General features: G+C 31.1%; 1 protein-coding gene across 3 annotated transcripts; it reads right to left on the bottom strand.

The window, feature by feature from the left end:
- Positions 1–316: 316 nt before the first annotated feature.
- On the bottom strand, positions 317–12,533 carry LOC123674779 (serine/arginine repetitive matrix protein 1-like). Of its 3 annotated transcripts, none has more exons than XM_045609857.1 (11): positions 12,312–12,533; positions 11,946–12,149; positions 11,739–11,891; positions 11,530–11,686; positions 11,155–11,320; positions 9,806–11,098; positions 8,614–8,816; positions 7,286–7,545; positions 4,878–5,260; positions 2,870–3,188; positions 317–2,782 (listed from the first exon to the last, which is right to left on the bottom strand). In XM_045609857.1, the coding sequence occupies exons 2-11, from the start codon at positions 12,055–12,057 to the stop codon at positions 2,289–2,291; spliced, it is 3,540 nt and encodes a 1,179-aa protein (XP_045465813.1). In that variant the 5' UTR covers positions 12,058–12,149; positions 12,312–12,533; the 3' UTR covers positions 317–2,288. The 3 variants fall into 3 exon arrangements, with proteins under 3 accessions (XP_045465813.1, XP_045465812.1, XP_045465814.1); XM_045609856.1 differs by having other exon boundaries at positions 11,946–12,236; XM_045609858.1 differs by lacking the exon at positions 12,312–12,533 and having other exon boundaries at positions 11,946–12,305.
- Between the last annotated feature and the right edge of the window lie 429 nt (positions 12,534–12,962).

Below are 12,962 nucleotides of genomic sequence, written 5' to 3' on the forward strand. Positions count from 1 at the left end.
TCGGCTTTTTCATTTCCTTCAACATCACAGTGCCCTGGTACCCATAGTAGAGTCACTTTATTGCCTCTGGCCAGTTGCCTTATGGTGTTACGGCACTCCCAGGTCAACAGAGACCCCTGGCAGTACGGTTCCAGGGATCTACTTATCGTAGTTAAGGAGAAATATGAAAGTTGAAACCTGGACAGGGTCAATTCGATCCCTCATCTGTGGTTAAGGGTCAACACAAAATTTTGTATGAAGCTTGGAATTGTTATAAGAATAAAAATTTAACAATTTTGTGTGTATATAGATTCCTCATTTGAATAATTCAACTAAAAACTATAAATATTTTATTAAATCATCTGTGCTGAAACTATATACAATATACAATCAATCAATAAAATCTCCATATTATAACTTAAATATCATGAAAATTAGGGCTACAATTCAGTTTATTCAAAATACACATTCAATGTACTAATTTTTTAACTGATTCAATCATTGTATTCTACTCATATTACATGTAAAAAATTGCGAAAAATTGAAATAATTAATGAGAACTGGAGATAAAATGGAATCACAGCCGTTTGAATGTAGTTTTGAAAGCTTTATGAAATGCCTTGAATGGTTGACGTCTGCAAATTACTTTTTGAAATAGACTATGTCCAGATAATAACAAAAAAAAAAGAATTGTTACACTTTTGAAAATATGTTTTTCTATGGTTAAATAAACCTGTAATTCATCTTACAAGATAGTCGATATATCTCCTGTTTTAACTGTAACGATATTTACATTTTAAATCATTGTTATCCATAAGGATTGGAATTGCAGTTTTGTTCATCAAATAATAATTTCAATCAATTCTTTTGAGAATTATTACATAAAATATACATAGCTGTGTTTGGCTGGGCTTTATGAAAAATATAAACTAAAATAGTATCATATAGAGAAAATATCCAAGAGCATTATATAGTGAATGTGAAAAATTTCATGAGCAAGTGTCTCAAAAACCTTATCTACAAAAATGATAAAGGAAAGGCACATTTTCAGCTGCTACATCGTAGATAGAAGAAAAATTCATCTTTTTACTGAGTTAGATTAAGAATCTGATATCAGTTTTTAAAAACTTCGAATGATTCAACATTAAAAATCATTACTGGTCAAGTGATGATTCTATAAAGACTAGATTCAAGATTTATCAACTTTATACTCTTTTGAAACTAGGTAGGTATTAATTTATATTTGTAAATCAACCATAAGTACAGAACAGCTTAGTTGTCTGAATCACTTTTGTAAGCTTTGATTCTTCAGAACATAACTATTTCTGGAGCAATTTGAATGTGTTTCACCTCATCACTGATTTCATGAACATTTTAGAGTATGAAAAATTCTTTCATTGTTGGAAATATCATCTACTTTTGGATTTCTCAACAAATCATTTTGCGATATTTCAATTCACATATTATCATACATAATTCAGGCACTTTTCATATAAAGAATTGATTTTGTTCAAGAAAAATCACAAATACAACAGTAGTTCCATAATATCGGAGGAAATATAGAAAAAATAATAATTCTTTTCTCTTATAACAAGAATTTCAATCAGATTTTCGATAATTGAAATAATGGAAGACATTTTCAAAATAAACACAATTTCGGCTTTTACTCTTTAGTAAAAAAAATCATTTTGATAATTACTTGCCTTATTTGGAAAGTTTCAATTAATGTAATAAAATCAACTTTCCATATCATTTTAAATAATAGTCTCATATCTTCTTACATTATTTCTCAATCTAAGTTAAATTTTAACTGAATTATAACCATTTCCTTTTGTATTTTTTTTTCCATAAAATTCTGATTATCACAAGCATTTTTTCGAATACTATAAAAATATGTCTGAAGTACGAATTTTCATTAAGAATTTCTCTATTGACTCAAAAATAATTCCTAATAATCAGAAATACAACATCAACATATTATGACATTAGTGATACAATCCTAGAAATTTTTGAATATATGAAAATGCTGTTATTCTGGTTGTACTCTCAGTTTGAGATGTTTAGGTTTATTGCGAAGCAATGAGATTTTGTGAATTTATTGATACAGTGAAAATGAATAACATTTATGTTATCAATACAATGAAATATTATCTACTAAAAAATATACATATTGAACATGGAAATGAACATAACAACTTACTATTCTGTACAAGATTATGAGAAGTAAACTTCTGTGTATAAAAAGTAAATAAACACCTGAGCATCTCAAACTGCAATCCTAGAAAGTAATAAACTTATTTTAAAGTGGATCATTTGCTCCCTGCCACCTCATCTAATTTCTCACTACCCGCTTCATTAATATTACTCTCTAATTTTTTAGAATCATCACTTTTTCCAAATATATTGTCTGACCTGTGCACACTATTTTGTTGGTCTGAGATGACAACTGAATTTACATCATCTTTCTCAACCTTTTTTTTCTTCAGAGAATCATCATCAATGATTATACTTTTCAAATCAGTCCTCTTCCTACACAACCTATCTTCCTCATCGGGTTTTAGCGCTCCTACTGGTTTCTCTGAAATATTTAACTCTTTTTCTGATTCAGTATCGTTTTTCTCACTAGAATTATCACGATTTTCACTCTTCGAATTGTCTTTCAAATGTTTTTTATTATTAATTTCACATGCAGAAATTAGATTATCTTTTTTCCTCATTTCTAATTTCACTTCCTTTTGTGATGTCTTGGTTTCATTCCAGTTTTCTTTCAAGGCATTACAATTCACAGGTTGTGTGCCTTGAGCTGCAAAATTTAAAAACAAAATGAATTATTGAAAGAAACAGATAATACCTCAATTATAATTTATCTGAAACTATTTTCTTTTCTTACCTTCATCATCTTTCCCCTTGTTATTACCCAGTTTCTTGTCTCCTTTATTATCTTTACTGCTTTCAATATTAATAGCATCTGAAGAAATTAGTTTACTCAATGCAGCTTTATGAATCTCTTTAGCTCTGCTTAAAGTGAGTTTTTCCACAGTATTCTGAAGGCTCTTTTCGTTTTTGGAATTATCTTTTTGCGTCCTTTTAGTTGTCGACGTTACGTTAGATGTTCTCGAGCTCATAGGGTTTGGCCTAGGCTGATAAGGCACCTGAGGTGGTACAATTGGAACTTCCAATTTCGAAGTACCTTGTGGTGATGAGGGACTCTGTATTAGATAAATAAATGAAAATTATATTCATTTTGACCTATTTATCATTTTTTTTTTCAAAGGTCTGATAATTTGTGATCATGAAATTACAAAATACTTCTGGTAAAGTTCATTATTATTATTTTTATATGATTCCTTTGAAAATATCTCATGGATTTTAAAAAAAATATAATTGGAGGAAAGATTTTTTTAAACTTCCTCTAAAATTTTTTTGAGGAGTTATAACTTTCAAACTACAATGAGTAGATTCTTAAATATTGAGAAAACTAAATATGTATATGATAATAAGTTTTACAATATGGTTTATTACTTCCTATTTCATAAAAATAATATTTCTACTTGTATGTATATCAATATTGAAATATTAATTACAAAATTTGTAGTGAACATCAAGTAGCATAACACTTAATAATTCGATTTTAGGATTTACATTCTGAAACATGAAAATGCAAACGAATGCAATAATGAAGTTAACATTTCTCACATATTAAGAAAAACTCTATTCCATAGCTTTACTGAACTCTTTACTGAATCCTCATAAATTTAAGCAGATACTGTTGTACAAAATTAAATTGAACCTAGTCCAATAGTAGGGAATTCTTCTCAATTTGGGTTATTACTTACTTCAAATTCAAATTTAAACTTAATTATTATCCAGTTTCATTTAATAATCTCATAAAATCCCATTTTGAACTGTTGAGTTTCATTTAAGATTTTCCCAAATTTTCAAAGTAGGAAGCACATTTGTATCTAGACTACAAATAATTAAAACACGAAGACCAAAATTGTCGACACATCTCCAGAACCAAAACAAAGACGCGATAAAGGCGCACGGCCGACGATCGCCTCTTTTCCATTTTTGTAAAATATATTCAGGCATAGATATTTTGCTAATTTATTCTATGTCTAAATGTAATTATATACAGGGTGTGGCGTAATTAATGGATAATCCTGTACTGGCGAATAGGGGAGGTCATGGCCGACCAGAAAATGTAAAGTTTTGTTCAGTAAAAATATCATAGTTTTCGAGATATCGGACAATTTCATTTTTTTTTTAAAGTGCACCTTTATTCACTAATTTCAATGCTGTGATCACAAATCTTGTTATTTCTTTGGGAATTGTTTTTTATTTTACTCTCAGATAGCTGTACTATGAGATAAACTACCAAATTCCTACCATCTTGCTTAATTTAGAAAAAAAAGTAGGATAATCCTCATGTTTGCACTTTTTAGAAAAAAATGAAATTGTCCGATATCTCGAAAACTATGATATTTTTACTGAACAAAACTTTACATTTTCTGGTCGGCCATGACCTCCCCTATTCGCCAGTACAGGATTATCCATTAATTACGCCACACCCTGTATAAATACGTAGTAATAGTAAATTCAAAACCTTTGTTTCAGATACTTTCAACTGATTTGAGGTTTCTAATTAATAAATAAAAAAAATATGAAGAAAGACCAAAAACTATATACTTTCTTCCACCATTTGACGCGACGCTCTATTACAGTTAAGCGCTGAAACTTTCGTTATTTCTTCGGCTTAGTATCATCAGACTTCATTAGAGCTACATTCTCAAATTGATTAGAAAGCCACAGGATGTACCAAATAAAATTCGAAAATTTCAACGCTTAACCGTAATAGAGCGTTGTGTCAATGATGGAACACCTATGTAGCCACTAACCTTGCTCGAAGATGCTTGCTGTTGCATGCCCACTATCTTGGAAATATCAAATCCTTTTCCTCGTTGAGTTATATCCAGTCCACCTAAATGGTACGATAGCGGATTTGGCGAGAAGCCCATCGCAGAACCGTAGAACAAATTATTGTATGCTGCCACTACCCTTGGGTCATAAGTTGGGAAACCTGGAGGTCCGGGATTACACAAAAACTGGTTGGGGTTGATGGTCTGAGAAGAAAGGTTAGGTATGAAGGGGTTGGGAGGAGTGAAATTGAGGTTAGGTTTAAGATCTCGTTTATGCACCGGCGGCGAAGGTGACGGGGAGGATTTATGTCTGGGCGATTGAGGACTTTTTGGCGACTTCCTTTCTGATTTCGGTGAATTACCTAGATCGAAATTTGAACATTTTAATTTGAAGTGATAGATTTTCCTCTAGAATTTTTTTCTTCTTTTATATAAAGGTCATGATTAATCCAGAAAATGACTTTAATTGAAATAAATGTAGCTGAAATATACTGACACAACCAGTATCAGCTCAAAAAGCTTCTAAACCTTTTCCAATCAGAATTCAGAAAAGCAAATTGAATTTTAGAAGATAGAAATTCAGAATAGGAAGAAAAACGGTAATGTGTATTTCACAAAAGCAATATGTAATTCAGAAAACGAAAAATTGATATCAGAAAATATAAATTGGAATTCAGTTTTGATAATTTGAAATAGGAAATTGTAATTCAGAATTGGTTACATGTATTTCAGAATTAATTAAAATGAATAGTCATATCTACTTATTACTGAAAAGGAGTTGTTGAGGCGCTGTTAGCCTTTCGGGAACTGTGTTCAAATTGATATTTTGTTCTTAATCCAAGCTATTCATACAAACCCAAGAAAGCCATACTGTTAACAAAGCCAACTTCATCCTTAGGAGCCTTGCCTGTTACTTTGTGAGTATCCAGTTAATGAAACCGACTGACTTTTTCATATGATTGGTTCTTACTTAGGCCAGTCAACCTCAGATATTTGCACACTATGGGTTCGGCTGTTTCTACTTTCTACAGAGCCTGCAAAACTCATCTGCTAACTTACCAATGTGGTACAAATGGTATTTGCGCTGACAGTGTCCTTTCAACAGTCCCACCATTATCAGAAGCTCAGCTGGTGATAGATTCAAGAGCATTCTGGTATAGGGCGGTGAAAGACCACAAATTTCTTTGCCTTAGACCAGGAGTGTTCATCCAGAGAGTTATTCTATTGTTCAACTCCCATTGTTGGACTGTTACCAAAAATTGGTCTTTTCCGGACCCACAGGAAGGCCCAAGACCAACAGGTGTTAACATTGATGCTCTTTTCGCAAATTCATCGATTTTTTGTTTCCTTCAATACCACAATGCCCCATATCTATGTAAAACCTGTATTGCATATTGTACTGGTACCTCAAATCCGGTACTGTTATTAATTACATAACTTCTGAAATACAATTTTCCTTTTCTAAAAAACAATTCGCTGCTTCTGAAATTCAATTCACTATCCTGAGTTACAACTTTGATTATATGAATTCCAACTCCGTAATCTGAATTTCAATTTCGTTTTTCTGAAATTAAATCAACTATTTTGAAATCCAATTTTTCTTTTCTGAATTAGATTTTCCTATTCTGAAATACATGCTCCCTTTTTTGAAATTGAAGTACAACTGGAAAAGCTGTAGTTAGAAAAATATAGTGATCATTTAGATTCACAATACTTTTCATTCTGAGAGCCTCTGAGAGCCAAATTAACCTATTTAACCTAAAGGGTCATTTTCAGGATGATAGTAACTCTCACGATATTGTGATAATGTGCTAGTTCCTATAGTTACTCTCACGATTCTACTATCATCGTGAAAATAGGCCTTAATACAAAATAGATAATTAGGCAGTTGTCATGCTGTTGCTTGTGTTTGTATTGTGATTTTCTCTGCACATTTGTGTTGTAGTTTTAACTATGAACAATAATTTGAGTTTAAACTGGACAAAAATGTCTATTATGGGCATTGTAATTGGCTGTTCCTTTCATCAGAGGAGAAATAATGTATAGTGTAGGTTTGTTTTACCATTTGCACGTTTAAACAGCACAAAACAAACAAAAAAAATCCAAAATTCAGCTGTACACATAAAAACTGCCACTAAACGAATAATGAGCGCCTAATCTCATTTAGTTTATCAACAATAAAGGCATAAAATTGTAATTAACCAAGAATTTAGAGTATTTTACATATTTCTCACGTTAATTATACCAATACAATATTCAACAATAAAAATATTTTGTTTAAGAATCTTATTCTTGAAAATACCTATTTCAAATAATATCTCTATAAATACATTTGTGAAGTTTAGATACTTTCGTATTAGATGTGAATCCAAATTTATCTTACTTACTTTGCAGTTTGAGGGGGTTAAATATAGATACAGAACTGGTGTTGATTTTCAGATCTGTAGTTGTTGAAACCTGACTACTAAGACTTGTAGTTTCCGGAGCTTTTTCAGAAATAGGTTTCAATGTTTTTGGATCGATTTTCACGATTGAGTGTTTTTTTATCTCTCTATTTTCCACAACTTTTTCCTGAGGCTTATCTTGCTCTGAACTTGGATGTACGGAATACATCGGTTTAACACCAGACGCTGGGTTACCCAAAAACCTTAAAGCCAACATTTACAGTTAATTCAACCCAAAATATAAAATTAATCATTTTATTTATGCACAATATATGTATATCATCGAGATAGAATAGAAGGACAAGCTATGAGCAGTTATCGTGCTAGAAGAAATGTGTCCACTAGACAGGGCTAATTCTATTACTGGAGGGAGGAAAAGGTCAGGGTCGGATTAAGTAAACTTTCACGAAGGAATACGAAAATAAACCGTGTTCATCACTTTTTAAACAGTCCAAGCATTATTCACAAACAAGTTTTTGTTTCAAATAATATACAATATATCCTGCCATATAAATTTTAATATATTTAGAGTATGGTGAAGATGGATATGCAGATATGCAAAACTTGTGAATACAGATCTGTTCACTACTATGAAATGTTATTGATCAAAATTAACTGAGATATCTATCTAAAATGGCGTACTGGTAGTGCTGTAAGTCACGTGATATCTACTCCTCTATTCTATATCGATGGTGTATATAGATTATATAGAAAAACATACAATATCTCAAGAAAGTACTGAGAATTGACTATAAAAAAGGGTTGATAAAGGGATTGTCAAATTGTTTCTGTCATCATTAGTTGGTACAACTGTCCTCTAATCTATTGTTAATTTTGTCTCAAGTATGTTTTGCGATTTTTACAATTTTTAAAAATACATATGAAACAAAGACCTCTAAAAAATGTTATAGTACAACCATCATATTCTCCTGATATAGCCTCAGCTAACTTATGAAAGATAACATATTGATCCTTCAATTTACTGCAAATTCGTCATCAGTGAGTTGAAACTTATCGATTGAGTACATTCCAAGCTTAAAATTTCAGAAATTGTGATGAAGTGGTAGAGCGATCTAATCAGGAAAAGAACGTTTAAAAATTTTATGATGAATAAATTATTCATTAGCAGAATTGAATTTCTTTCAAAGGGCATATTTTGGGTTTCGTTGACTTTTTGATGAAGTAGAATAGTGATATTCAGACATAATATTAATGAGAAAAAATAAGTTACAATATTTCAGTGGTTGAAGAAATGAATTTCAAATACAAACCTTAGCATGTTATTCCTCATTTTGAAGAATTTGGGAGGTCGTACATTTTTCAGATCCGAATATTTTGGATCCGGTTGAGGCTTGTTCAAGTTTGCTTTTGATATTTGCGAATTCCAACTTTTGGGTGGATCTTTTAAGGTTTTGTATCCTATTGGTGCATTGGATTTTACTTTGGTACTTAATTTTTGTTTTGTTATGGAACTCTGGAATAATAAATTAATATTAACTAACTTAATAACCCAAACTAAAATAATATTTTTAACAGTTATATAAAATTTTGAGCTCCAAAATGGGACGGAAGGAAATGAAGTCGTCTCGCATTACAACCATTTTGGAACTATGAAAATCGATATTATAACAGAAAATTGTCTCTCATCATAATGTAACGTTCAAGAAGAAGCCACACAACCTATTAGTGACTTTCTGTATTGACAAATGTCAATTGACAAATTCTGTATATTTTAAGCATTTGTTCTGATGAAGGAATCTAATTTAGACTCCAAAACGTCAGAAGAGTTGATTGATTCAAAGTGTTATTGTTTGTTTATTCTCAGGCAACATTTTTTTCTAATCTAACAGCTCATGACAAATTATTCCAATTATATGAGCAGAAGCATTTTATTCAAATTTTTTAAGCTTGTTCCAGCAATTGGGAATGAAAACCCTAAATAAGTTTTTCGTAAAATCTCAATCTCCTGATAGGTCTCTCAAAAGCCTAGGAGAGTCAGGATGAAAAACATTAAACAAAATACATATTTCCTTCTGCCTTAAAAAAAACAATTCAACAAACAAAACTAAACTTTATAAAACCTCACGATGCAAATATTCTATCATTTAATACGCTCAATTCATCGAGATGTATCAAATTGTGCGACAGGGTTTGAAATTAACTACTTCAAATTAAAAAGGTAATTTTTGTGTGTTCGACTTATAGAGGTAAAAATGGTAAAATATATCCGTAAAATCATTTCCAGTTATGCATGGATATTTTTTTGGCTTAGACAGGTTTTTTCAAGGTGATTGAAAATGATTCGAGTTATCGAGGATTTTGAGTTAGCAAGAGTTCACTGTATATATGTATATTTTATATTCCCCAGAACTCTATAGTTTTGCTGCTGAAGAGAGCATACTTGAGTCATTTGCACACTCTAACATATTTATAATACCATATTTTGAAATGAAAATTACTTACAGAATTACTTGTTGAACTATAGACAGGGCTAGAACTGAGTGAGGAGCTAATCCTAATCTCATTTTTTATATTGGATGTTGATTTTGAGGATGTCTTCATCTCATTCTTCACAGTACTTTGAAGTAGCTTAGGTATGTTTAAAACTGGATTAAAAGATGTCTTAGGCATGTAGCATGGTTGGGAGGCTCCCTGATATTTTGTAGAAGGCTTTGGTGGTAGTGGATTTGGACTTGTCCAATTTTTATTGGTACTCGTTTTAGCATCAACATCTTTAACTTCCTTTAAAACATGATTACTAGTACAATTAGATCGATTTTCTCTATGTGATAAGTTGCTTTTCTGAATTTCATTATGCGACACGTCAGATATGACTTTCAATTTCTCATCTGTTTCAGCACAATTATGTTTCTTTGTTGATTGTTCAGTAATTTCATATTTATCAACTGGTATTTTTTCTTCATTATTTAGTCCTTCAGACTTTCTGCCTAACTCATTGAAATCTGTTTTCAATTTAACTTCAACAGTTTGTACTATTGTATTTTTATCATCATTCATATTACTGCTTAATGTTTTAGAATCAATTTTTTTTGTGTTGGTATTGATTTCATTATTAGAGTGCTCATTCTCATGATCAAATTTTCTCTTAATGCCCTTGTCTATGGACTTTTCTTTTACTTGCCTTACTTCTTCATCATTTCCTCTTTCTTTAACAAATTCCTTCTCAACTTTTTCTTCGGAAGAATGATCTTCCAAATTTTCAGAAGATCCAACACTACACTTGGTAGAATTAACTGTGGTAAATACCGTAGTAGTTGTAGAATTTATTGATGGCACAGTGATAGATGATGTTGTAATACTTTCTTTTTTACCAGGGTTAGTAAGAAGGCATTCATTTAGCCTTGTCTCCACAGAATATGGTCGTATTATAGTTTCGCTTAAAATATTTATACATTTTGAATTTGGAGGTTTCCGAATGAATTTAAGTTCAGGTAATTCTTTCTTCTTTATTGAATTTATGGTTGTATTCATAATAGGCGACTTTGGCTTTGTATCCAAAACTTCAATCATTTCTTTACTGAAACTTTGGGATGTTAGGTTATCCTGAATTCCAGTTATGGACATTTCGCCATTTTCGCTAATTCTAAGTTGCACTTCTTTCCAGTTATTGTTGTTTGGCAAGGTAGGTTGAGGAGAAATATTAATTTTTTCTTTGCTTTCAGATTCCTTACTATCCAGTCTCATTTTTTTTGCCATATACTCATAAATCCGATATGTGAGATCCAAAGATTCAAGCTAAAATAAAATGTATTCATCAAAATTAAATCAAATAACAATATTGGGAAATATACTTTTGATAATTTGTAAATATATAGAACATCCATTAGTGTATAGGAAGGATTCAAGCAATCTTGATTATGAAGTATATCAACATGATGAGAATCAGATAGGCCAAATTTAGCTCTAATCAATTTTTGTAGCACCATCACTGAAACGGCAGAAGGGCATCTGAGATACCTAGAAAAAGACAAGAAGTTTATATAACTCAATTTGGTGTTAAAACTATATGATATAAATAAACACTGTTGAATAAACTGTATTTCATCAATAATGAAATTCATTAAACTCAGCTATAGCAGACATTTATTGCAACATTAGTTGATAAAATATATCATTCAATTTTGAAAGGCAACAGTATCTTTTCATATTTTCATGGTGGTTCTAACCTTGGTTTTCCTAGTGAGCCATAGTAGGTGAGAGTAACACTGAGTTCCTCTTCTGGAGTCAGAAATAACCCATGTGAAGATTCAAAACTTTCCTCCAAAGCAGATAATTTAATGTCTGAATGCTTCTTGATGTATTCTTTCCTTCTTCGCAGTTCATCTGATAATAAAAAATTTTTTTATATTATACAAATATATTATAAAAAACTCACTTTGATATAGCCTTGGAACCAATTTATACACAATATCCTGTATAATCTTGTCTGGTCGTAAGCTGAGTAGAGGTTTTGACTTATGCACTTGAACATCACAAACTGGACAATATTTAGTAGTTTCCAGGTACTTAACAATGCAACTTCGGCAAACTGAAAATTTATAATCGAATAAGAGGAACTTATTGATTGCAAATAGATACTTACATGTGTGCAGACATTCAACGATAGTAGTAGCATCAACAAAATAACCTTTACAGAGTTTACAAATGAGATGTTCATTCAAGTCAGAAAGAAGAGGTTTTTTGGCACGATACATCGTCCCACTTTTATAATTTGGTTTCTTTACATTCTGTCCAATTTTATTCCAACTTTATGTACAAAAGTTTGCCCATATTGGTACTGACTGACCTACAAACCCAAAACCACATAGCTTTCTTCAGAAGATTGTAAACTTATAAAATTTTGGTTCACATAAATACAGAGGCCTTTTGGCTCCTAAAACACATCACATTCACTCGATAAATATTATTGTTTACTGATGAAAATAATTTTCTTTGACAGGAACCTTACTTGATTAGGTTTGACAGCTACCAAAAAATGGCGACAAAAACCTTAATAATTCTCAATGTCCACGTTGATTATTAGCAATAACTCTTTATTCTTCTTCAAGTCAATAGCAAGTAAGTAAGAGCAAAATAATTCAGTATTGGTTGTTTATTAAAAGACACCTCATTGTCATCAAAAAAACGCCATTAGAATCAAACGCATTTTCCTCCAGACTTACCAACAACGATTCTGAAAAATCCCCATGATAACATTCTTCAGTGAATACTAATGATTAATATGAATGCCGAAAAGCGTTTTCAGATTTATGAGCTACTTTCACAAATATAAGTTTGTTAAAAAAAATCGAAAATTCAAACAATTACAAAATATTTGAACCATAGAATAGCATAAATAGAAATCTTCATTGTTAAAATGAAGAAATGGAGAACATTATAATTATTTCAAAGATTCTCTGAAACATATTTATTCCTATTTCAAATCATTAAAACAAGAAAAGCACTGACGTGAAGTCAGGAACTTTTGAGTGTTCGTCCATTCATGAGTCCTTGGAGACCACAGAACCTTATATAAGTTGCATATAGGATGTCTAAAATTCTTGTGTATTAACTAAGATGCATGGAATTACAAGAGGGTATTTCAAAATATGTAATCTAA

The sequence above is a fragment of the Harmonia axyridis genome, chromosome 3 (assembly GCF_914767665.1).
Source record: "Harmonia axyridis chromosome 3, icHarAxyr1.1, whole genome shotgun sequence".
Classification (NCBI taxonomy): Eukaryota; Metazoa; Arthropoda; class Insecta; order Coleoptera; family Coccinellidae; genus Harmonia; species Harmonia axyridis.

Bases quoted from the DNA above. Each gene is read 5' to 3' on its own strand.
- LOC123674779 (XM_045609857.1), bottom strand. From the start codon at position 12,057: ATGTATCGTGCCAAAAAACCTCTTCTTTCTGACTTGAATGAACATCTC. The intron at 11,321-11,529 runs GTTAGAACCACC...GTCTTTTTCTAG, and splicing joins GGCTCACTAGGAAAACCAAG to GTATCTCAGATGCCCTTCTG. The intron at 5,261-7,285 runs GTAAGTAAGATA...ATTTCGATCTAG, and splicing joins TAACCCCCTCAAACTGCAAA to GTAATTCACCGAAATCAGAA.